The 26610-nt window shown below is 33.0% G+C and overlaps 2 protein-coding genes and 2 long non-coding RNA genes across 4 annotated transcripts; 3 read left to right on the top strand and 1 right to left on the bottom strand.

Annotated features, from left to right (window-relative positions):
• Nucleotides 1-4068: 4068 nt before the first annotated feature.
• On the top strand, nt 4069-7203 carry LOC112754342 (vacuolar protein-sorting-associated protein 37 homolog 1). Its single transcript, XM_025801955.3, has 7 exons — nt 4069-4296; nt 4528-4734; nt 4829-4916; nt 6435-6474; nt 6574-6620; nt 6718-6838; nt 6945-7203. The coding sequence occupies exons 1-7, from the start codon at nt 4283-4285 to the stop codon at nt 7103-7105; spliced, it is 678 nt and encodes a 225-aa protein (XP_025657740.1). The 5' UTR covers nt 4069-4282; the 3' UTR covers nt 7106-7203.
• A 155-nt stretch (nt 7204-7358) lies between these two features.
• On the bottom strand, nt 7359-24935 carry LOC112754343 (pistil-specific extensin-like protein). The gene is made up of 2 exons (XM_025801956.3): nt 24703-24935; nt 7359-7896 (listed from the first exon to the last, which is right to left on the bottom strand). The coding sequence occupies exons 1-2, from the start codon at nt 24881-24883 to the stop codon at nt 7529-7531; spliced, it is 549 nt and encodes a 182-aa protein (XP_025657741.1). The 5' UTR covers nt 24884-24935; the 3' UTR covers nt 7359-7528.
• On the top strand, nt 10400-11180 carry LOC112754344 (uncharacterized). Its single transcript, XR_003178507.3, has 3 exons — nt 10400-10661; nt 10755-10804; nt 10908-11180. It is a non-coding gene; the product is annotated as an uncharacterized lncRNA (long non-coding RNA).
• On the top strand, nt 20910-22149 carry LOC140180338 (uncharacterized). The gene is made up of 3 exons (XR_011874319.1): nt 20910-21021; nt 21829-21891; nt 21978-22149. It is a non-coding gene; the product is annotated as an uncharacterized lncRNA (long non-coding RNA).
• Nucleotides 24936-26610: the final 1675 nt, after the last annotated feature.

Raw genomic sequence — 26610 nt, 5'->3', positions numbered from 1 at the left:
GCGCGTCTCTATGCGAAGTCACTTTTGCGCGCGCGCGCCTTGTACGCTTGCGCGCCCATCGATGCATTCCCAATTCTTGTTTTCTCATGCATTCTCCACTTTATATGCTTCTTTCCTCATTTCTTCCATCCAATACTTGCCTTATGAACCTGAAATCACTCAACAAACACATCAAGGCATCGAATGGAATTAAGGTGAATTAAAATCACCAATTTAAGGGCCTAAAAAATATATTTTCACATTTAAGCACAAATCAAGGGAGAATTGCAAAATCATGCTATTTCATTGAATAAATGTGAGAAAAGGTGAATAAATCCCTTAAAATAAGCACAAGATAAATCACGAAATCGGGGTTTATCAAACATGCTGTTGTTTAAGTGTGGGAGAATTGATAAGGCCATATTTGATGGTAAATTTTGACTTAAATTAAGTGGATTTCGTGACATAAACTCGCATATACTCACTTAAATAGCATACTTTTGTGATTTCTCTCTAAATTGTGCCTAAATGTGAAAACATGCTTTTTTATGCTTAAATTAATCAATTTTATTCTACTTTTTTTCTATTCGATGCCGTGATATATTTTGTTAGGTGATTTCAGGTCCAATAGACAAGAATGGCTAGATAGAAGTGGAAGGAAGCATGCGAAATGGGAGATTTCATGAAGAAAACAAAGGAAAAGCACACAGTCCAGTGTGCGTACGCACACCTTCCTGTTCGTACGCACAATATGAATTTTAGCTAGTATACATACGCACACAACTCTGTGTGTACGCACAAGTTCTGACGCATGACTTCATTAAAAAGTCATGTGGCTTGCGATTTTAGGGGCCTCTTGGCCCAATTTTTGGAGTTCCTGAAGCTGAAATATAAGCTATAACAAAGGGGCAAGATGGCATATGAAGAGGACCAATTTTACACCATTACATACATTATTAGGAGTACAAGTAGTTGAGAATAGTGTTCTTTCAATTTTCTCTTAGGTTTTATTAGGGTTCATAGTAGAATTAGCTCAATTACAATTTTTTATCTTGGATATTTGCTTGTTTCATTGTAAGTAACCTTTGCTATTCTCTTTAATTACACTACTCTTATTACATTTTGCTCATAGTTAAAGTTACATTGTTAATATATCCAATTTTGGTTTCTTGAATCTTTTATTGATGATTTTGATGATTTATGATTTATATATGCTTGATTGAATTTCTATTATTGATTTTATGCATAGTTTAGTTATAGTTTTTATTATCTTTTGCAATTTGCTATGTTTTGCTTTTATACCCACCAAGTGATTGTGAAAATTCCAATTATGAATTATGAGTAGATTTTTCACTCCTTGGCTTGGGAAATGAGTAGTTAGGATACTAGAGTCATAATGTCTGACATTTAGTGGTAATTTTTGGGTTGTTAATTGCTCTTGTTTCCACTAATGCTAGTTTTTTACTAAGTTAAGTAGTAAGTTAGATAGGATTTGTAGATTAAGGTCAATTATGCTTACTTGACTTACTCCTCGGTGTTAAGGATTGCCGAAGTAAAATTAACTCATTGTAATTGCCATAGTTGTGGTTATGACAAGGTTAGGATTCCTTAATTCTCATTTTCAAGTCAAGGCTCTTTTATACATTGCACTCCATTTTCACTAGTTTTGATCTTGTTTCTTTCTAATTGGCATTAATTGTCCTTTAATCCTTTGTTAGTTCATTTATTCTTTAGTTCCTTTAAATTTCAATTCCATGCTTGAAAACACCTCCTTATTTCACAACCAAAAGTGTGCACACCTAATTGCTAGTTTGAGGAAAGATGACCTAGGATTTAAAACTCTCGGTTTATATTTGTTTTGATTGTGACAATCTCTTTATTTAAAATTTGATTGTGGGCCATAATTGTCAGTTGGGGCTATACTCACAGTGCAATTCTTATTAAGAAAATTCCTAACCGACGGTTCAGCACACATTAGCTGCGTACGCATTTAAGTAAAATTGGATCATGCCACATACACATCCATGCGTTGGTACGCGGGAGTGCTTGGCAAAGGCCGTTACCCGCGTGGCGTGCGTGTGTCGCATATGCATGCTGTATCAGACTTAGAAAAATTTAAAGCTGCAGAATTTCATATTTTTGCACTGAACTTCAAATGCTCATAATTTCCTCTATAAAACTCTATTTTCCTCAAACTTTATATCATTTTAAAGCTCTTGAAATCATCTTTAATTTAAAACAAAAATTATTCAATTTCAATATCTGAGACTCAAATTATGATCCACCAAAGTTCATTAAAAATAATATTTTTCAAAACCATGCAATATTCTCTAGTTTCCAAAACTTCTAAAACCCATTGAATCCAAACCTACTCAATTTCATCAAAATACTACCACATACTACAATTATCATTTCATTGCACTTCAATCATTTCCATACCTATTTTACTCAATCTTTCCACCTATTTTCACCATAATTCAACAAAACCTACAACTTCCAAATTAAAGTATCAATATTAACAAATTTGCACAATTCAACCATTCATAAACCTCATTTATCATATGTCATCTTCAATCCTCATAAGTTACATCATTCAACACCAATATCAATACTCAATATCATTCATTAACAATAACATCATCAATCATCAATACATCAACAATTACCCATTATCAACATCATAATTCATCCAATCATCACAATCAATATAATCATCAATATTCATACTCCACCATATACAACTTCTTCAACCTTCATCAAAATCATCATCAACCATAACATTTACATGCAATTAATCATACAACCACATCATTCAATCCTATCTTAAAGGCCATTAGCCTAAGTGTCACGAAACAATACATATTACAAAAGAAAAACCGAAAGCATACCTTGGTCAATTCTCAATATGCACAAAGTCACCAAATTGAGTCCTCAAACATGCTCAACAATGCCTAACCACCAAAGATCAACTCCAAGTCCACCAATTCCTCAATTCAACTCCAACCAACAAGAATTTCAAGCTAAACTATATAAATTACCATAATCGAAACCTAGGGTTCGCAAATGTGATAAATCACAAGGGTATAGAGCTTTTCTACCTTACCCATTGTGAATTAGGACAAAATCCAATAATAATCCGCTACTAGATCACACCTAAACAACCAAAATTATAAAATTTTTTCAAAATCAAAATCCAAAATTGCAGAATTACATAGGGCAGAAAACTAGAACACAAGCTTTGAGTTCTTACCAACTTTGTTTGGCTAGAAATGAAGAGCTCGATGAGAGCTTCGTATGCCGCAAATGGCTCGTCAATCAGAACTCCTGATCAAAAGTTATGGAGCTTTGAAGGAGGAAATGAACAGTGACAATGGCTTCATTTTCCTCACTTCTCATCTCACTGTCTCTTCCTTCATTTTGGTGTAAAATGAGCTGAAAATGACTCATTAAAAGGTTTATGTATGTTGGGTTTGGGCCCCAACTTGGGCCCGGTCCAACCTATTAGAATTTTTGGTCCATTTGACCCAACTTTGGATCAAACTTTTAGAATTAGCGCCCGGTTTTCAACTTTAAATATTTTCCTAAGTTTTTCTACTATTTTATTTTCTATCACGAAGTACTGGGCAGATTTAAGTCGATACTGCCGGCTAAATTATCGGTACGCGTCTTTATGCCTTTTTCAACAGAAAAATACTTTTTCTTGCTCGGAAAAATTTATTGAATCCGAATCTCACCTTTATATTTTCTAATTAATCTTTCTAATTTTTCAAACTTATTCCGGATAATTAAATTATTATTTTATTTAAATTATTAATTAAAACTCAGTTCTTACAAAGGAGACTGCGTTGGGAGGAGGAATACGTTGAGAGGGAGAGGGAAGAGTACGAAAAGGGATTTTGTCAGGTCACCAAAATATCAGACCGCGTCAGTATCGTACTTGCTCGAGAGTACGTTTGTCAAATTTTAAAATATTTTATAGATTATTTTGTCAATAACAAAAATTAAATACTATTTTATTTGCACTAAAATCTTTTAAATATCAATTTAATATTTATCTTTTTAAAAAATAAAATTTATTTTATAAATATTATTGTGATGGTAATGAAACTCCCCCACAAAGACGGGAGTAACGAATCCATGACCCAAAAAATATTCCTTCCAAGAAATCAAAAACTCGAACGAACGACAAGTCATTAAATTTTTGCTTACCCGTGCCCTTCCGTGTCTCTGTTTTTCAAAAATTTCGAGGGTTTTCCTTCGCTCAGCTCAGTGATTCAGCAATTCGTTATCGATCGTCATCTCAATGTTCAGATTCTGGTAATTCAATTTTTTTTTTCTTTATTTCTTTCCCCTTCGATTTTCCAAACTTCCTTGGAATAACTCGCTATGGCATCTTTTGTAACACTCGTTTTCAATTCGACAAAAACTAAAATCCCAAGTAGAATTTTTCATATACCTAGCTTAGATTCAACGGTTATCGAATTCCAATGTGTGTGAACGAAAGCCGTAAAGCAAATTTGGATTGATTTTTTTTTTTTTGGTGGTTAGGGGATCACAAGAGCAACAACCTCAGCACGATGGTTCTTCATCGCAGTCGTGGTATCCTCCATCGGTGATGAGCACGCCGAGCTCATCGAGGCCTGCCACACCCTCCGCCGCTTCCTCCACTGGCTACGCTTCTCCGAGGATACACCCTTCGTCGCATGTTCCGCCTGCCGAAGCTGCCGGCGTCATTGCCGCCTTGAAAGACAAGAGGTAAGACCTCTCTCGCTCCATTTTGTTTCTTGGGAATTTAATTTGCATCTGAATATGGTGTTCTTAATGGTGTTGTTCTTTGTCAATTTATCAGTATCGACGAGTTGAGGAAGATGTTGTCCGACAAGGATACTTATCAACAGTTCCTAAATTCGCTTGATATGGTCAAGACTCAAAATAATGTGAGTTGAATACATGCTTTCTCTCTAATGTATGGTAACTTGATGCCTCGCAATTTTGTTGCTGCCTTGATTGCTTTTTATGTTAGTAGGTTTTATGGAAGTGGCTTAGTGCTGCTTCTACATTATGTTGAGATAGTTTTTTGTAAGTTGATATGAAAATATTTGTTTCAATGTATTTGTAAGGGCTATGAAGAGCTACTTTGTTCCCCTGGCAGTTTAGATAACTGTCTTTTCTGACCGGCAATTTCTTCGGGTACCTTCCAAAGAAGTATATTACCCTCTATGGCATATAACACATCAAATTATCACATCTAATCAATTGAACATGTAGTTAAAGTTTGGATAAAAATAAGTTTTGGAGTATACATTAAATATACTCTAGAACTATGCAAGTATTTATTAAGCTCTATACTTCTATAAGAGTAGAAATAATGCGATAAGTTAATTGTTTAGGATTCAATTCAAATATAATACTTCGTATTCGAATAAAATTGCAAAGAGATTTATTGGATGCGTTAAATGAGTGATAAATAGATTTATCATAGACTAATACATGACAGAATCACAGAAGGTAACGTACCTCTAATTTTCGGAGGGAACCAAAGCATCTCCCTGATTGATTTTTCATTCACTTCAGAATCTCTTTGCGACTATATATCATGCTGAGACAGTGTTTGGTTTATTGTCTTAGTATACCTTGATCTTTCTAGTTTTGGAGAGTATAAGCATGAAAAGAGGTGATATGCATTAACGTAATTTTGAGAAATTCTACCGGCATGCTGTTATTGGGCCATTCTGCATTTGGGATGAATTGTAAACTGATATTACAAGCTTTAGAAGGTTCTTACCATATATACCATTTGCCTCTAGGGTTCATAGATAAAAGCATCACCCTATGCTTTGTTGAGGAGTATTGCATGTTTGGTGTGCCAAACCCTATAACTAATGCTAGTTGTCTATGACTTACAGTCTTCTACCATTTCAAAATGTGATTTTGATCCAAAAATGTATTTTAACTTCTTTGTTCTTCCTTCAGAGTTACCCTTAATATATACAGTTAGAAGGACAATCATTAGTTTCCTGTGTTTTTGGATATATTAGGAACATTCTATGAATAAGACATCTATTGAGATTAGTGCCTCCACCATGTGCTAGCTATAATGGGGGGATTGGCACTAAATCCGGTGAGTACATATGTTTGTGCAGTCTGCAGCTACTAGTACTGAGAATTTGAAATTCATTGGTGCCATACTGGAATGGTAGCAATATATACTGATTATTACAGATCAATGGTCAAACAGTTGCCTTTATCATACTAATCTAGAAAACTTCGCACAATTGGACAAGTGGTTCCGTCCAAATGTATTGGATAAGGTTTAGCTGATTTCTATTGATCTATTGTTCTATAATCTATACAAATCTTTTCCTCAGGCAGTTTTCCTTCTGTTGCTGATGCTTGTTTAGTTGTCTTTATATATGCTTATGTGTTAACTTTTTATTGTATATTTATTTGATCAGCTGAAAGATGAACTTTGCAAAGAGAATTTGCAGCTAGCGGGTGAGTTATATTATTATTTATTATTATGATGTGCTGCCATTTGATGGTTGTGCTGCAACTAAGTATTGCAGAGCATCACAAATTTTCTGTTTAATGCAGAGGAAAATCTAAAAAAGGAACCTCGTATAATGGAACTCAGGAATCAAGTAAGATTGAAATCCTATACTATGGTTATTTTTGGGAAATTTTATGGTAATATAAAATTTCCCACATAAAATTTCCCTCCTTACTCCTTTATAACAGAGTAGCATTATTCGGACAACTGAGTTAGCTGCTGCTAAAGAGAAACTAAGCGAGCTTGAGAAACAGAAAGAAGAAATGCTGAAGATGAATTCCCCAGCATCCCTTATCCACAGGATTCAAGGTATGATTTCAATTGATAATTCGACGCAATAGATCACAAACTTATTACTATTGAGACGGCTTCTGGTGTTTCATGAATTTGACGAAATTAAATTATTATTTTGCAGAGTCTATGAATAAGACAGATGAGGAATCTGAAAATCTACACCAGAAAATACTCGACAGAGAGATTGACCTTGCATCATTTTTGCAGAATTACAAGAAGCTACGTATCGCTTACCACCGTAAAAGTCTCATACATCTTGCTGCCAAGACATCAAATATATGAGCACAACATATGGAATATGAAAATTAACTCTTGTCAAAATTGTATTCTACTTTGTTACTTTGTTTTCATTCTTGTCAATATATCTGGAAATTGATCAATGCTGTTTGGCACCAATTATATTAAATTTATAGTCGTTTGGATAGTGCCATCCGTTACAGATGGGGAACATTATAACAGCTCGCTCTTTTTTTTTCTGTTTTTTTTTTATTATTATTTTGGACGATGAAACGTTATATAGCTTGAAATTACTAAATTTTCGGTATATTAATTTCTTTTTTATTTTATTTTCTTGACACACGCTAAACACTTTCTTGCAAGAGTTTATAAATGGGAAAGGGAGTTACCAAAAAAAAAAAATGGGAAAGGGGAAAATAACAGATAACGAAGGGAAAGAAATGGGGAACAAAGAAAGTACATTGCCATTTATTGGTAGTGGCCTCGTTGTCCTTGTGCATCTTTGTATTCAGAATCAGAGTTATCGGTGTCCGGCTTATCACACATAGGAGTCGTATAATACAAAGGTTTGAGCAAGTGTTTGATCAAACCACGATACATGGATGTTGGGCGGCTGAGCTTGATGCCGGAGTTTCCACCACCAAAGTCAGTAAGGATATTGCAAACATTGTCTGGGGATGACACCAACCTCACTGTGCACCCCTTCGTATACAGTTCCTTGCCGTTGACATACTTGTTCACGGTTATTTCGTATTGCCCCAACTCATCTGTAGCGTCACTTGTATAATACACAACCCTGCTTCTCTTGTCCATGCACGTTAGAGACACCTTGACTCCTAATAGTGCAAAGACAAGAATTAGTATAATAATGAGAACGGTGAAAACTTTTTTTTTTCAAAGATAATAATTTTATTGCAATATGCACAAATGTCAAGTATGGGGGTCTCCCAAAATTATAACAAATAGCTATTAATAAAGATTCAGATAGAAAGGGGAAAGCGGTCTTCATCTTCTTCCTTCTTCTTCACTTCGGCGACTGTAAGCCCCATATATTCCAAAATCTTCAGCTATCTTCATAGTTTCGGATAGAATTTCCCCAAGCTCTTGCCTTCTATTTTCAAAAATGTTTTTTTTTTTTTATTTTTTTTTTAACTTTATTCTTTCATAAAATATAACAGAAAATATTGAAAATTAAAATAGAAAACATTTGACAGACCAAATAGGTCTTGTTACCGTTTTTAGAACCAATAAACTTGACAGTATAATATCCAAAATCCAATATTCTGAGAACTAGAACAAATTGGCTAGTTCAGGCCGATTAATTGAAAACTGGTTATTTAGCTGGTCTAGTTCGGGTTTAAAAACCTATTGTAAAAAATTGGTTAAAAAATCTAGTTATTTAAAATCATATTTTAAAGTATATTTATATAAAAATAAACTATTTTATTATATAGTCATACTACATGTACAAGCGTTTTTGTAACTAAATCTAACTAAGTTAGCACAAGCCTAACAAAAAAAAAAAAAGACGCGTGCATACGTCATTGCTTTCTCTTTTTCTACGCTTTTTCAACAAAAAAATTTTTGTTGTAGAGCACAAAAACTTATTAATATAGCATAGAAATTTTTGCACAAAACATAAAAATTTTTACACAATATAAACTTATGGATATAGTATCAAAATTTTTGCACATAGCACAAAAATATTTGCTCATAGCACAAATGTATTTTGTTGATTGGATGGGTCAACATTAAAAAAACCCGATTTTTGGTAAAACAATTTTTCAGACATTATGCAACTGGAATTTGCGAAAATTGAGAATCATGGTTGACTTTGTATTAACGAGGTGGGTCGAAAATATATATTACTACACAGTTATTCGTAAAAATCTTTGATATTTTTTTGATGAGTTTAATTTCACCAAAATATTTTAAAAATATTTTAAAATTAAAATAATTTATGATACCATTATTTTTCATACCCGTATAATTATCCACTATATTTAATACAGTAAAAATCTTTGGCTGATATTTTTTTGATGAGTTTAACTTCACCAAAATATTTTAAAAATATTTTAAAATTAAAATAATTTATGATACCATTATTTTTCATACCCGTATAATTATCCACTATATTTAATACAGTAAAAATAAGTAATCAAATAATTACCACTTTTAATAATTATTCTCCAAGAATCAATCCCAACCACAAGTTTTACATTCATTCTCCTTTCATAAACCATTGTCCACCATATACTCATTCACTATGTGATAAATTAATTTAAGACGAACATGATTATGTCACCAATATTTCATCATATGAACTAATTATCTATCAGTTATCTCTTCTCCAAAAATCAGTTCTCTCTCTCACTCTCTAATATATCACATGATCAAATCTTATGTCTTAGGAACCAAGGAAGAAAAGAGAGATAAGAGCATGTGGTAAATTAACATAAGATAAGCTTGATTATGTCACAAGGATTTTATCACACAAGATAATTTTTCACTCTTCTCTTTTTTCTAACTTCGCCTTAGTTTGATATAGTTTTTAGTTTTTAAAAGTAATTTATGAAAATTAACCATTAAAAACTAATGTTTTAAAAGTTGTAGCATATGTATTTAGTAAATAAAATTAAAATTGGTTTTTAATAAACATAAGTAAACAAATGTATTTAGTAAAATAGTTTTTAAAATTTAAAAATACTATAATATACATTAGGTGCTTTTAAATTTAAAATTTAAAAATACTATAATAGTTTTTAAAATTTAGATATTAATTAATGTATAAGACTATATTAGCCTTTTTAATTTTAATAAGCACAAGTCAATTTTAAAAAATTCTCTTTAAGTGCTTTTAAAAGCATTTTTAATTTTTAAAAATTGCAAGCATAAATATATGATGAATTTTTTAATTTACTAAATATAAAATAAGGTGATTGTGTTTTTAAAAAGTGCAAAAATTACTACAAAAAATTTTATCAAACTAAGCTTTTGACTCTCTCTTACCCTTCCTAATGCCTCAAATGCTAAAATTTATGTCATAATTAGTAAGAAAGAAGAGTGAGATAAGATCAAAAAGAAAAAAAAGGAAATTAAATGAAACATGTGGTAAATACCTAAGGATAAGAATGATTATGTCATCTAAACTACATCACTAACTCCTCACTCTCCTTCTTCTAACCTTCGGCCATCTGATCATCATCTCATTTCATCACATGCTTAATTTCTGTCCAAGTTATTAAGAAAGAAAAGTGAGATAAGATTGAAGAAAGAAAAAGGAAAGAGAAAACTAAAACTCCACCCTTATCTCTCCTTGTTCCCAACGTTTCCAATCCTTTTTCCTTTCACCAAATATTCTAACCTTTCACCACTTATTACTCTAAGTTATCTAGTAAGAAGAAAAGAAACCAAAGAGAAAGAAAAAAAAAAAGGAGAGAATGACCGAAATTGAGAGGATGAAAAAGAGAGCATGAACACTCAAACCTTCATTCAAATTCTTCTTCCATTTTCAAGAACATAACCTCTCTTCTTAAGAATCCAAGTTAGCCCAATAATAACTCTCATTATCTTCTTTGTTTTCCATCTCAAGATCATCAAGGTGAGTAAGGAGAATTTTTCCTTTTTCTTTCTCCTTATGTTCGACAACTTTGTGGTTCCAAGAAGGAATCATGATTTTATTTTTCTTGCTTAGACAATTAAGCCTAGGAGTCTCTAAAGATCAAGGATACATCACTTCTAATAGTAAGAACAAATCTTCCTCCTCTCTTCTTGTAAATTCGCCCATGGTCCTTCTATGATCCAAAAAGTTGTTTTGATGGTATCTTGTTCATAAACCATGTTCTAGTATTCTTAAGAAGTTCATACATCAAGAATCCAAATTCATAAGGGAGGTTGTTGTGATCATAAGGATTAAAGGAGTAAACTTAGAAGCACTAACAAGGAAGGTAAGGGTTAGGATAGTTAGAAAGCTTTTTCTTTGGATAAAATGCTTCTATTGATGTTTTAATGATGTTTTGATGATGGTTAATGATGATTTTGAGTGTGCTTGATGACGCTTGTATGATGAATGAAACATTAAAGTATGTTGATGATGGTTTATATGAATTTTTTATGGATATATTTGATGATGTATGATGGCCGAATTATGTATGCAATCTTGGGGCTAAAAAATATGCATGGTTTTGTAAAAGATGAAAATCAAGAGAAGAAATCATAAAAGGATGCTCATAATATTTAAGAAAGTAAAAGAATGAAAGATTAAAAGAAAGGGTCTTAGAGACTTGAAAATGTTATAGAAGCATATATGTTGAATATGGAATGGAATATGTTACACCTCTATATTTTTGTGGTTAAGTCATACTTTTACATAGGTTGAAAATCAAGATAAGAACTTATAAAGAAGTTCTTAATAAAATTAATTAAGTAAAAGATTGAAAGATTGAAAGAAAAGTAGTTAAAAGAGTCTAGGAGAATCATAAAAACAAAGTTGATGTCCATGTAAAATATATCATGCACCACACTTGGTTTTAAAATGTAACTTGGAGTAAAAAGTGGGCTAAAAGTATAAATAACAAACGACAATGTTTAAAAATATGACCATAGGAGTCCTAGAAATAAAAATTTAATTATAAAAAAATGTTAGTAGAGTTTAGGAATAAAAGTGTAAATATAACAAGATAAAAGATAAGGGTCAAAGATTAGGGATAAAATGGTAATTTAGGCTAAGAGGATAAAAGAGTCCTTAGCAAAAAAATTTAAGATAAAATAGTAAGTTGGGAGTCATAAGGGACAAATTTGTTATTTTTGATAAAAAAAAATAAAGTTAGGATAAATGAATATGGAAAATAAGGGTATAATGTTCATTTAGATAAAAATTAAGAATAAACTAGTAAAATAAGGGATAAAAAGGTCATTGCATAAAAAGTTAAAGTTAGATTAGATAATTATGAAATATAAATGAAAAATAGTCATTTTGAATAAAAGAGAATATTAAAATAGATAATTTAATATAAAGATAAAATAGTCATTTTGATAAAATAGGAGGTTAAAATATTCAAAGTGAGAAGTTAGGTGCAAAATCATCATTTAAGAAAAAGTATAATGCTTAAATGGTAAAATTGAAGAGGAAAGGGTAAAACAATCATATTATAAAATGTTAAGGATAAGATGGTAATTTAGAGAAAAAGAAATATAAAATATTTTAAGGATAAAGATTAAAGGATAAAATAATAATTATAAATAAAGATGAAGGATAAAAAAATAAATACAAAAGAAAAAGGATGTAAAAGGACATATCATAAAAGATTAATGATAAAAATGTACAAATTTGGAAGTAAGGATATAAAAGTAATTAAAAGAGTAAAGTATCATTTTTGTCCTCAACGTTTGGGGTAAGTCTCAAAGTTGTCCCTAACGTTTGAATCGTCCTATTTAAGTCTCTAACACTTCAAAATTGACTCAATGTTGTCCTACCGTTAGAAATCTGTTAACGGAATTGACAGCGGGACAAAATTGAGACGATTTTGAAACGTTAGGGACTTAAATAAGATGAAAACGTTGGGGACAAAAACGATACATAGAAATAAATTTTAATTTTATCCTTCACTAATATCAATCTTTTACGGTACATAGTTATTCAATTATTTTTTAATCACATTTAAGTAAATTACACTTAATCACATTACTTTGATTCTAAATAAATTTATTTTTTTATAATTTTACTCTTAAAGATTTTTACTCATCATGAAATGCTTATAAAATGACTAGAATCACATTACTTTATTGTATATGTATCATTTTTTCCCCACAAGTTTATGTACTAGTCATTCTACAAACATTTTATGATGAGTAAAAATTTTTAAGAGTAAAATTATAAAAAAATAAATTTATTTAGAATAAAAAATTAATGTGATTAAGTGTAATTTACTTAGATGTGATTAAAAACTAATTGAATAACTATGTACCGTAAAAAATTAATATTATTGAAGAATAAAAGTAAAATTTATTTCTATATATCGTTTTTGTCCTAACGTGTTCGTCCTATTTAAGTCCCTAACGTTTCAAAATCGTCTCAATTTTGTCCCGCCGTCAATTCTGTTAACAAATTCCTAACGGCAGGACAATATTGAATCAATTTTGAAACGTTAGGGACTTAAATAGGACGATTCAAATATTAGGAACAACTTTGAGATTTACCCCAAACGTTGGGGACAAAAACGATGTAGGGACGCCCATCTTATGATATGTGTTCAAGAGGACATTTTTGGCATTTTAAAACTGAGGGCAGAATGGTAATATTGTCTTGTTAAAGGATCTGAATATTAAAAGAATTATACTATGCTGGTCTTAGACAACAAAGAGACCAAGAGTTCGTCTCAAAATAGTGGTGTTGAAATTATGTAGTGATGTTTGAATATCAAAGAGACCAAGAAAGCTCTTCAAGTTCATTCGGGGTCACAAATTTAGCATTAATTTTTGAAGTTATGTAGTCCATGTTTTAGTTTGATTTGTTGTTAAGATTTGTCAAAAGACTTTATTTGGTCTAGTAGGAAAATCCTTATCCGTTTTCTGTGTTTTTGCAATGTGTCTTCTTTTTAATTCCTTTTAATTTCGTCGACATTTTCTTAACATTTGATATCAGTTATATGTTGTAGGTAAATTCTGATTTATCTAGACATGCTAGTGTTCTTGTTTAGTCTCTTTGTTTTATCTTCTATTTTTGCAAATTTACTTTAGAGTCACATTACAATAAACTAAAAAATTCAAAAAAGAAAAAACGAACAAAAAAAGAAAAGAAAAAAAAAACGATAGTGTTCTTGAAGTGTAGACAAAAAAGAATTAAAAAAAAAGCGAAAGAGGTGGTGTTCTTGAAGTGCAAGAAAAAAAGATGAGGAGAATGTCATACAATATAATTAACAAGGTTGTTGATTTAAATTTTTAAGTATTCAAAATTTTAGATTTGTTTTAAATTACTCTGGGATATCAATTGGGATCGAAAATTATTCTAGTGTCTCTAAAACTCTAAAAAGTGTCCATCCTTGTTTTGTGTCCTTTGTCCTATAATATGATTTTTTTTCAAATTGAAAGTTTCTATGATTAAGTTTATCTTAGTTTGGCCTCTTTGTTTCTTAATTTATGAAATGCAACTTATTAAAACAATCTAAGAGTGGAAAAATTCAAGAATAGTGAGCACAAAAGAGGAAAAAAGTCATAATTGAGTGTAAACACGGGCATCCTAATCCGAGTGATACGTATGAGGAGAGTATTTGATGTTTGGACATCTTTAATAATTTTTACATCTCTTTTTAATAATTTTCTTATGTTTAAATTAAAGTTTTATGTTTTAATTAAAGTTTTCATAGCTAATCTATATATTTGGAGTTGTTTTAGAATTATTGTATATTTAGGAGTATTCTTTAAAGAAATTCGGTGAAGAGAAGCAAACAGAAAAGGCTTTGAGGAGGAAACAGGTGTAGGAGTTCAAAGTCCACAATATCGCGCCCTACTTCAAGACCTGGCGCCCAACTTCAATAATTTTGCAAAATAATGGGCACCCAGTGCCCAAGCCTTAGAGCCTGGTGGGTTAAGAAGTCAAGCGCCAAACCTTGGCGCTCAATGCGTTCGAAGAAAGATAAGAGTAGCTCCCGACATCCAGGCCCGAAATACATTGGGGCCCAACGCCAGAGGATGGCACTAGATGCCCAAAAGAGCCAAAGGAGTGGGAGCCCAGCGCCAACTGTCCAAGCCCGGCGCTAGAACTCCAAGTCCAGTGCCCAGTCTCCAAGTTTAGCGCCAGTGCCCAGAAATCTCTTCTAGGATACTTTGATTCGGCCCAGACTCTCTAAAGATTTAAGATTTGAATGATTAGTTATTGTTATCTTCTTCTAGAAAGATAAGAGTTGGTTTTAATTTAAATTTGAATTATTGTTTTATTTATTTTATTCTTTAAAAGATAAGATTAGATTTAGTTTGAATTTGAATTTTAGGTTAGGATTTAGAATATAAATAAGCGAGCAATGGTTCATTGAGGATCATCTGGAATCCAGCATCTCATATTCATTAGTTTTAGTTTATTTTTCTATTTATCATGAGTCACTAATTCTCTTTTGTTATAGTTAGGAGCTCTGCTTGATTTTTATGGAATTATAAATTGATTGTTTCTTTTATTTTGATTAATGCATTGATACTTTTTTAAAATTGAGTTTCGTTCTTCATCTCAATGATTAGAAATATTGGAAAATATTCTAACTCTATCTTGGATTCCTTTATTATCTTGGGAATTTTAATATCGGGATTAGCTTGAAACTCTTTTTCATAATTTTTCAAATTGACTAGGAATAGCTTTTGAATGGTTGTGTGACTTTAAATCGGAATTGTGCTTAACCTCTTTTTGTTAATTAATTGACCAAGAAATTGGCAATTAAATAAGATAAAGAAAAATTGAATTGCTAAGGAATTTGAGTTTAATTTTATATGATTTGTTGTGAAAGTATCTTACATGAGTTAAAATGAAAAAACATGAACGTTTCCTATTCAAAAAATTAAACATCTTCAAAATCTTAACATCTCCATTCATTATTTATTTCTCTAATCTTTCATAAGCATTCATTCACATACTTTACTATTATTATTTCAAGATCTCATCCTTCCTTCACAAAGGTTCGTTGATCTAATTAAAGATTCAATTAGAAGTTCTTTGCTCAATCCTTTAATCCACGTAGGAACGATATCCACTCACCGTGGTATTACTTAAAGTGACTTGGTAAACTTACCAATATTAGTCCATCATGTTTTGGCATATCAAGTTTTTGGCACCATTGTCATGGATTAACTGAGATTGACCACATACATTTGGTTGAATCACAAAATTAGATGTTTGTTTTTTAATTTCTTATTATTCTTTTTTTCTTCCTTTTTATTCAACACGGTACATTTTATTTCTATTTTGTTTGTGTATGCAAGGGAGAGAAGATTGCACACTTTTTGATCCTGAATTACAAAGAATGCTTGCACAACTAAGGAAGAAATCAAAATCTAAGAAAGAAGCGGAAGAGAGAATGGCATAGGAGAACAACAATGTTAGCAGGACCCTCGATGACTATACCACACTATACCACACCTTCCAAGAATCAAACATCTCCATGGCCTTCAACATCCTCATCCATTGATTTTCTTCCAACTTCATAAAGCGTTCTCTCGTTCTTTTCTTCACTGTTCTTTCTTTTCTTCAAGATCCACAACTTAAAATCTAAGGTTTGATTGATCTAATTAGAGATTCAATTAGACCTTGCTTGCCTCAATCCATTAATCCTCACGGGAATAATATCCACTCACCGTGGTATTACTTGAATGATATGGTGCACTTGCCAGTATTCGAACACATCAGTTTTTCACTCATCACATATACTAACAAAGACTAGAGTATAGTTAATGAGAGTCTGACTATAAAAACTAAGTGCAAAACAACCATTGAACCTATGGTTAACATGGTAAAACTTACGACGATCTTTTACACTATACTTTGTGCCCTAGGAACCATATACAATTCATCCCCTTCGTTAGATTAGTACCTTGCTGGGAAACGTAGGTTTTCACCCCTTTTCCTTCCTTTTTTCCACAGATGGATCCTACGGTGATGATCGCTAGCACAAGAGTTATGTTCATTGAGATGCCGACTGTATTTCCTTATGGGGACCTTATGCTAGAGAGCGCCATCAGTTGGGGAGAGTCACGTACTTGGATGTATACATTCCGTGATCGTCCTTCTGCTTTTTCACTGTATCGTTTGGAATTCAACCTATACCAGCCCTACGAATTTTCACTTTTTGCCTTACATTTAGGAGGTACTCATCATGCCTTCCCTCCACACTACTATCAAGAAGAGTTCCATCCTGATGGACTTCATGTTGATCCACAGCTCGACACACCATCAAAGCCTCCGTTGGATCCCTTTCCTGTTGATCAGTTGGTTGCACAGTTAGATCCCCTAAGAGAGGCACTCACTCCAGTTAGGGGTGACAGACCTGTGATCTAATCATCTAAGGAGGAGGATCCTAAGGAGGATCTAGTAGAGGAGGCTTCTGATCCCTCCTCGGGTGGTGGAGCTATAAGAGATAGGTCGGAGGCTGCATGCGATGATTCTAAGATGACGATAGTAGAGTGGGTTTCCGATTTTGAAGACAGTTGTAGCCTTATAGGATAGGTCATCTTCAGTACTAGATTTTGTCCCCCTTTCATTTGCAGTATTTTCTGAGGGGTAAGATTTTACTGTCTTTTATGTTAGCTTGGGTACCAAACTAGGGGCTCATGTGTAGGCTAGGTTATGGAATGTCATATGTATTGTATGTATATATCTGTATTTGGAAAAATAACCATTTTTACCCATAAATGTTCAAAGCACTGATAAAATTATACATAAAATAATAAAATTAATGTTGTACCGATCAAAGATGCATTATATTTGCAAAAAATATTCAAACATTAAATTTTTATTTACTTTATTAAAATTTTTCACAAAATTCCCAAATTATCCTTATTTTTCTATCATCTTCAACATCTGAACCATCACCAATTTTTTTTTAAATCCTAAAACTCCATAACCTCCACCTTAACAATATTTATTCATAACAACAACTACACTAGCACTAGCAACACCACCACCACCAACACTACCTCTTCCTCTTAACACCCTCTCTTTCTCTTTCTATTCCAGCGTCTTCATAAGCTTGTCAAGCCACTCTTCATGCTCCTTCAAAAACTTCCTCATTTGCAAGTTAATAAAGTCTTTTATCTTCACCACTTCCAACTTTTGTTTCATCCTCTCTTTCTCCTCATCTTCATGGACTCACCGTTGTGCGGTTCTTCCCACTTCTTGAAGGTTTTGAGGGCTTCTATTTCCAATTCGAACATTGCCACAATGGTATTCCCCTTGGCAACAAGTTCATCAGGGAATGCTGCATCCTAGTGGCAATCTCATCTGTGACATCGGCAAAGTTGACGTGGCGGGCTTTGTTAGCTACTAGGTTTAGTTTTGCAAAGGAAAACCTAACAAGATCTTCAATTTTTTGTATCAATTTATAGGGATTGGGTATAAGTATGAACCACTACAAATTTTGGATGGTGAAATTTCTGGTTACCCTATGTTAGATCCACAGGATTTTAATCCCAAGCATTCGTTCGTCTAGTATCATCCAGATTAATTATCCTCTCAATTGTTGATAATCATGTTGGTAATGTTGGTAGTGGTGTTAGTGTGGTTGTTATGAGTTAAAGGTGATTAAAGTGGAGGTTATGGAGGTTTTTAGGGTTTGAAAAAATAAAAGTAGTGATTGTTCAGATGTTGAAAATGATAAAGATAAGGATAATTTGAGAATTTTGTTTAAATTTTTAACAGAGTTAATAAAATTTTAATGTTTGGGTATTTTTGTCAAGCATAATGCATTTTTGGTGGGTGCAACATTAGTTTTGTTCTTTATAGATAGTTTTATCATTGTTTTAAATATTTGTGGATAAAAATGGTTATTTTTTCTATGTATTTATAAGTTTACTATGTACTAACTTCTGAATTATAAGTATTATTGGTTGGGTATCTGTGACGACTTTCTATGTTAATTGGAAGATCTATGAACAGAACCTTGAGGCATTATATGATAACTGCTTTATTTTTTATTTCGTTATGTGATTGTATTATTTCACTTAGATTTGTCTTTAATTCAAGCGCAAATTCATAAAACTTGGCTAAGTTATGCGAATTCGATAGCGTAACAAACTCATATCTATATACGTAATACAAAGTTTAGGGTCCCATAGGTCAACTAAGTGGTAACCTTTGACGATTGGCAATTGTTCGAATGTGTCGAAAGTTAGATCGTTACAAATATTCTGGGCATGTAGTCTTTCAATGATTTCTGTGGTGTGCATTGAAATTTCTGGGCCGTGCGTATTTTGTTAGTTAGATGTCAATATTTTAGACATGTGGTCCTTCAAAAATATATGCATTGTGCACCAAAAATTTTGTGATGTGTATCAAAATTTTTGTACTATGCACCAAAATTCCTATGTTGTGCATATTTTGTTGGGTGTCAATGTTTTAGGCATGTGATCCTTCAAATTTTTTATGCTATGTACTAAAATTTCTATATTGTGTATCAAAATTTCTGTACTAAATAATTTTATAGAACATGTATAAGAAGAATAAAAAAAGAAGAAGATAATAAAAAATGCTTATTGGAACTGCACTACAAGAAAAAAGGCCTATGGCCACGCTTTTTTTTCACGCTTTAAAAGCGTGGCCAAAAGCAGTCAATGGCCATGCTTTTATGAGGGTGGCGATTGATTAGAGATTTGGCCACATTTTTTCTTGCTACACTTAAAAAGCGTGGTGAAAGGGTCTATGGCCACACTTTTATAAGGGTGGCAATTGATTCGAGATTGTTTTTAAAGCGTGGCGACAGGATTTTGTTATAGTGACGTTTTAAAACTGTGGCCGTTTCTTACAACTCTTTTGGCACACTTCAAAAGCGTGGCCAAAAGGTTGAAAAAAAAAAAGCGTTTTGAAAAGGATATAATTAGTTAATTAAATTGCACACCCTCTTCGAAACTCTATCTTTCTCCTTCGAACCCTAAACTCTTCGAACCCTTTGTATTTACCCTAAAAGAAAGGCGCTTCGAAAGAACCCAAAACTCTTCGAAAGAACTGCAGCACTCCACGACCCAGCAATCTGAAGAACATCGCTGGCGCTCGCAATGCCTACGTCGGTGCTCCCTGTTCCGACACTCCCACCATCGCTGCTCGCACCCTAAACCCTAACCCTCCTTCGGTGGTGACTCTCTCTGGTGGTGACTCCCTCAGCGCTCACTGTCCAAAATAAACCCTCTGTTGATGCTCCCTCCACCACCACTCTCTTCCGTCGCTGAAAACCCCTAACCCCCACTCCTTTCCATAGGAGCATTGGAGAAGGTTTGTTGCTCAAGGCCACTCCCTTCCATCATCAAGCTCGAGGGGGTTGATGTCACAACCGACAAAGAGGATGAAGATGCCATCCTTGATCTGTAATCTTTAACTCATGTTTTTTCAATAAATCTTCAATCACCATTTAAAAATTTATTTTGAATATTACAATAAATCTGTGCCTTTAATTGTTAGTGCTCTTTTCCTATTGATTTTTGGAAATTGAAGTTTTACTGATTCGACAAGGAAGGGAACCGGTGGAAGGAGAGAACCGCAGGTACCGTCAAGTTCCCAAAGAACAAGGTTACTAGCAAGGGTTGACTTCTCATTTGAACAAAATTCATTTGTACTTCTTTATTTATACTGTTTATTCACTGATTCATTTGTGCTTTTCTAGTTCTCTGATTCTTTAGTTTGTAAGTAGTTAGAGAAATTTAAATGATAATTGTTTGAGCCTCATAAAATAATGTCGAACGTGGTTCTTTTGCTGTCATTATAGTAGTTAAATCTAAGAAGGTTAATTGGTTCATTTGTGAAACTATGTTTTGTTCTTTTTTATGTGTTTATGCATAACAAAATCATTGCTAAGTGTAGCTCTTTAGCTGTAAGCACTCCGAATCATTGAAAAAGGTAATTCATGGATTCCATATTTTTTTCATTTGAAAATCATACTAGATTAATATAATCTAATATAAGAAGCTATTAATGCTCTAGCTTGCTTTATATTTATAAGAAATTATGAACTGATTGGTTGAATAGCTTATCCTGGGATCCCAAACACTTTTGTCTCCAATGTTTCAAAGTGACCATATATAAATATTGACGAGCTCAACATATTACTATTCGCTGCCGCTGCTACCTCTTAATCTACTTCTACTTTGCTGCTGCTACGTAACTCTATGTTCCAATCTCAATCTCAGGTCTCTTCTTCCTGTATTTGCAGAACTTCTCTCAAGAGCTTCAACAGCTTGAGGAGTATTGCATGAACCAGAAATCCATTGATTCAATGGTACATATATATATATATATATATATATATATATATATATATATATATATATATATATATATATATATATAACTCTCTTATTAATGCTTTTACTTTGTTTAATTTTCTTCAGCACCGCTTGGCTCATTTGCATTTGACCTAATGATCTCTTTTACTTGTATGAACTAATTGAAATCTCAAAATTGAGTTGCTTGATTCATAGTACTAAGTTTGATTAGAAGAAAATTGAGCTCTTATATGTTTATTGAAAAGAAAAAGGTTTTATTTTGCTAGTTCTAATGGGATAATAATAAGTAGATTGTGATTTAAGAATAAAATTTGACACTGAATCTAGATGTTATTCATTTCTCTGATGCATTATCTTGTTATCTCCTCCTTTCATAAACTCAGTATAATAGTTTCTAATTATAGAAGGGTTATGAATGTATATGCTACGAATATGCTTTTTTGTGCTTATTTTTCCGAAGTCTACTAATAATGCGTAGCAACTAGCATATTTGAGTAAGGATTCACAATTGAACTTGAAAAAATTGTGTAATAGTTGTCAAATTTGGTAAGTTAATTGAAGTATTAGATAGCATTGTGTTTTGGAAATGCAATATTTGTAGAGTTGTTTCACTGTTTTTGAAGTACAACACATTTTTTTCTGGGATAGGAGAGTTACATTTAAAAATTAATGAGGAATATATGCATGATTTCTTTAGTGATTTATTTATGAGTTGTTCCTTTGTAGTTCAATATTTCTCAACTTTTTTTCGTGATTGCAATTGTGATATTTCTGAATTATTTGCTTTTCTTTTGCTGCAGCTATTGCCACAATGGTAACCATTGTTGAAATATTGAAAAATAATGGGCTTGCTATTGAAAGGAGTAAGGCATTTTATGCTTGCTTGTCTTAATCCATATGATTTTCTGTATTGATTTCTGACTGCTACATGTGATATATGGTGTTTTAGATTGAATTATTACTTGGGAGTTAGAAAGACAGCCAACTTTGAGGAGCTGATGGCTGCTGCGGCTACCGAAGGTGGCGAAAATGGAGACGACGAAGAAAACAATGCATGAGGGTGATAAACCATTATTTTATGGTTTATCTTATGCTAATTTGAGTGGTTTTTATCAACTCTTTACTCACTTATTCATATAAAATTGCATGGTTTTACAATTTCCTTCTTAATCTTGTGCTATGATTGAAAACATGTTTCCTGGGCCTTTAAATTACCAAATATTAATTCTCCCTTTATACCATTCGATGCCTTGATATGTGTGTTAAGTGTTTTAAGAGATTATAGGGCAGGAATGGCTTAGAGAACAAAAAGGAAACACGCAAAAATGGAAGGAACGCACAAAATGGAGTTTTTGGAGAAAATGGCAGTGACACGCACACATGGTAGACGCGGACGCGTGCCTAGCGCAAAGCACGAGCGACGCGTACACGTGACAAGGAAAATCTCCAAATGACGCGCACGCGTGACCCACGTGCACGCATGACGGACGCCACGTGCAGAAAATTACAGAAAACGCCCTCAGTGATTTCTGGACCCTTTTTTGGCCCAAATCCAAGCCCAGAAACACAGAATAGAAGCCAGAGAATGGGGGATTTAAGGGAGACAATTGAAAACAAGATTCATAATTCACAATTTTTTTAGGTTTTAGATGTAGTTTGAGAGAGAGAGAGGTTCTCTCCTCTCTCTTAGGTTTTAGAATTAGGATTTCTCTTAGAGTATGGTTATTTCTCCAATTCCAGGTTCAGTGTTCCTTTAATTTTTGTTTCTCTTCTACTTTTATTTACTCTAATGCTTTTACTTGTTAATTACTTATGTTGCGAAATTGGCTTATGAACATTTCCATGTTAGATTTGAATTTATATTTAAATGCAATTTGAGGTATATCAGATTTATGATTGTTTTCTTCTATTTATGATATAAATAATTTGGATTTTTCCCTTTTGGCTTTGGTGAAGTAATTGGTGACACTTGAGTTGTCAAACTCAGCAGTTGATTGAAAATTAGAATTTGCTGATTAATTTGGATCCCTCTAAAGCTAGTCTTTCCATAGGAGTTGACTAGGACTTGAGGAATCAAGTTGATTAGTCCACTTGACTTTCCTTTGTTTAGTTAGGGTTAACTAATTGGGAGCAATATCAATTCTCATCACACCTGATAAGGATAACTAGGATGGGATTTCCAGTTCTCATACCTTGCCAAGAGTTTTTCTAATTATTAATTTATTTTTCTTGCCATTTAAATTACTTGTTCCTTATTTTAAAAACCCAAAAATATACAATTCCATAACCAATAATAAATCATACTTCCCTGCAATTCCTTGAGAGACGACCCGAGGTTTAAATACTTCGGTTATAAATTTTATTGGGTTTTGTTACTTGTGACAACCAAATTTTTGTACGAAAGGATTCTCTATTGGTTTAGAAACTATACTTACAACGTGATTATTCTTATAAAATTCTTTACGAGCAAGAGAATTCGTTCGTTAGAGGGTTATGGAAATTACTCGTGAATTGGGTGACAACATTTTGTACTATTTAAAGAATTTCATTTTTTTTGTTAGTTGGTAGAGGACAAACATAGAATTCATTATATATAATGTGACTTGAAATTTTAAACTCTTAAATTCCTTCCGTTCTTTTATCCATATAAAAAGAGTTCCCTAGTGTTTTCTTTCTCGGTGGGACTAATATATGGAGATGATGCATTGGCCATTTGATTATTTCTATGCTTTTATGCTCAGGTTGAGAAGCTTGTTGAGAAATAAGAGTTTTGAACTCGAGATTTATTATGTATTTGAGTACTAATGTATAAAACAATTATAACAAAATTTATATATGTCACTAATTACTATTTGATTTGTCTTGTAATAAAAATTGCATACTATCTTTATATGTTTGGTAATAAAAAAGGACTAAAAATTTATATTGTGCAGTGATGAAAGATAAAGTCAGAAAAATGATTTTTTTTTAAATTTGATAAGGCTATCGCCACGCTTTAAAAACATGGCCGTATCTCTTGCTATTGCCACGCTTTAAAAGCGTGGCCGTATCTCTTGCTATCGCCACGCTTTTAAAAGCGTGGCAGTATCTCTCGCTATTGCCATGCTTTAAAAGTGTGGTCGTATCTCTCGCTATTGCCACGCTTTAAAAGCGTGGCTATATCTGCTTTAAAAGCGTGGCTATATCTCTCACATACGGCCACACTTACTGCAAAAGCGTGGCAAAAAATAAAGCATGGCGATAGGTCCCAAAAGCATGGCGATAGAACAATTGCTACGTTAGCATATGTGACCCTTTCAAAAGCGCGGCAATAACTCAAAAAGCGTGGCGAAAAGCTATCGCCACACTTTTTTCAGCTTTTTATGTTTTCTTGTAGTGTTGGTTCAAAAAAGATTTAGCTGTCTAACTTTATATTCCGTTCAAGTCTGACTGAATTTCTAAATCTTTAAATTTCTCTAATTCTCTGAACCGTCCGATTTTTAATAATCTTGACCGTATAAGTCTACTCTTCTTGTAACAAGTGAATAAATAAAATTCATCGCAGCTATGTTTGTGTTTATATATTGTTTCGAAAGCAAAACACGTAGATAAGATACAGAAACACGTATAATTGCGAACAGAAAGCAATTTTTGTGTCCATGAGACAGAAACTTCACATAGGAATAACATTATACCTTTGATCGGGTTGCCACCACTAATCCATTCGTTCCAACCCTGGGTACAATCCTGGCACAGCACTTTTCCAGCCACGTGAATGATGTGGGGTTCATCCCAAGCCAACACTGCCATGTTATTGGTGCAACCCGCTATCACCGAGGCTGCAATGATCATCACCACCACTACTGCGAATCCCATATTTCACCTTTAACCGGTTCTTCCTCTCCGAATACGCAGAGAAAGATGGATATGGCTCTACTGCCTTGAAATTAAAGGAACTAACAATTATGTTACGTATATATATACACACAATAATAGGCGTCCTTTTGTGTTATGTGTATATGAATTCGGAACAATCATCGTGGCACACCACTACTATATATCAAGTTTATGACGTGCAGTCCATTATTATTCAATTCTCTATATACTTTAACTAATAAATAGATAATATTAGCCATTGATTAGCTTAATATATAGGAAGAATCTCCAATTACCTTGCTGATGATCATCACGTTAAAAATTCGTTGATATTTTGACTTAAAAATTTGCAAACATAAAAAACATTATAGAACTCATGCATCTTATATATATGCCGGAAAAAATATAAAAATACGATGGTAACTCCAACCAATAAGTACATATTGAGTATCTAACGAATATCTAATATGTAAGATTTGGACTTTTTGAAAATTAAATAATAGATTATTTATAATTTATTATATTTGTTTTAAATTTTATATTTGAAAAATTACTTTTTTTACTAAAAGTAATTAAATCAAAGTTATGAAACTTTGGATTTAAAAATAATGAAAATTTGTTAATTTAATTTGAATATTAGAAATTTGAATTTAATTTCATAAATAAATGAAAATTAAACTATATTATTTTTAATTTTAAATTAGAACACTTATTTAAAAAATCAATGAATAAGTTGATGAATAAATAATGTACTTGAAATAATTTTATTGGATCAAATTTGATTTTTAATTTACTATTCTACCCTTTAATTTTATTTAAAAAATTATCAAACCATTCGTACCCCTCTTTTCCTAAACTAAATCCTAATTTTACTCTAGCGCACACACCCACACCGCCAGCCGCCACCCACACACACGAAGAAAGGAAGAAAAGAGAAATAGGGAGACAGAGATCAGGGAGGGAGAACGGGAGAAGAAGAGAAGAGAGGAGGGGATGATGCCGGCTGGGGCCTTGTCGTCGTCGCCGTCGTCATCGAGCTAGCCAGAGGAGGCGAGAATTAGAGAAGGAAGAGACAGAGAGACGCGACGAGGAAGAGAGGGAGGAGCTGTCGTCGCCAAGACCGCCATTGTGCTTCGTCGTCGCCAATGTCGAGTTCTCCATCGATGATACTGCATGCGAGTAAAAGGGGCTGGTACGCTGTCAATGAACTGCTGCATAGCCGCTTGAGCTCTCTGCCGCCGTTTTGCTTGCCGGAAGCTGTTGCTGGAGATGTGGCTTGTGGACCGGCGAGGGAGGCTTGCCAGTTCTGCCTCTTCTATTTCTGGTTTCCACGGCTTTCACGAGAGCTCTGACGCAGTTCTGCGGTTCTGTCGTTGTCATAGGATAGATCACTGGAGCTGCTACTACTCCATTCCTTCATTCCTCTTATTCCAAAAATCTTGCTATTGTTCTATTATAAACCAGTGAGGATTTTGCGACGTTAATATCTTAGGGTTGAGTTACTGTAGTTGCATGCTGCATTTGTAGCTGTCGCAAGGAGTCCTCGAAACTGCTAGAACTGCAAATGTAAGTCGTGTTCAATGATGTTGTTGCCACGGAAACAGTCGAAATTGCCGCCGCTGCTGTGAAATAAGAATAAAAGGGAGTTTGTTGCGTAGATGAGTCACAATTGAGGTATGGGCTTTTTCTTAAAGCCAATTTTTTTAAGAAATTGTTATAACTCGATA

Source organism: Arachis hypogaea, chromosome 16 (assembly GCF_003086295.3).
Source record: "Arachis hypogaea cultivar Tifrunner chromosome 16, arahy.Tifrunner.gnm2.J5K5, whole genome shotgun sequence".
NCBI classification, from domain to species: Eukaryota; Viridiplantae; Streptophyta; class Magnoliopsida; order Fabales; family Fabaceae; genus Arachis; species Arachis hypogaea.
This window is presented reverse-complemented; position numbering and strand designations above follow the sequence as displayed.

What these genes read in the sequence shown, in the direction of transcription:
- LOC112754342 (XM_025801955.3), top strand. An exon ending in GCCGCCTTGAAAGACAAGAG is followed by an intron (nt 4,735 to 4,828) that starts GTAAGACCTCTC and finishes TCAATTTATCAG; the next exon opens with TATCGACGAGTTGAGGAAGA. An exon ending in CCTTATCCACAGGATTCAAG is followed by an intron (nt 6,839 to 6,944) that starts GTATGATTTCAA and finishes ATTATTTTGCAG; the next exon opens with AGTCTATGAATAAGACAGAT.
- LOC112754343 (XM_025801956.3), bottom strand. Translation starts at nt 24,883, where the DNA reads ATGGGATTCGCAGTAGTGGTGGTGATGATCATTGCAGCCTCGGTGATA. An exon ending in TGGTGGCAACCCGATCAAAG is followed by an intron (nt 7,897 to 24,702) that starts GTATAATGTTAT and finishes TTGCACTATTAG; the next exon opens with GAGTCAAGGTGTCTCTAACG.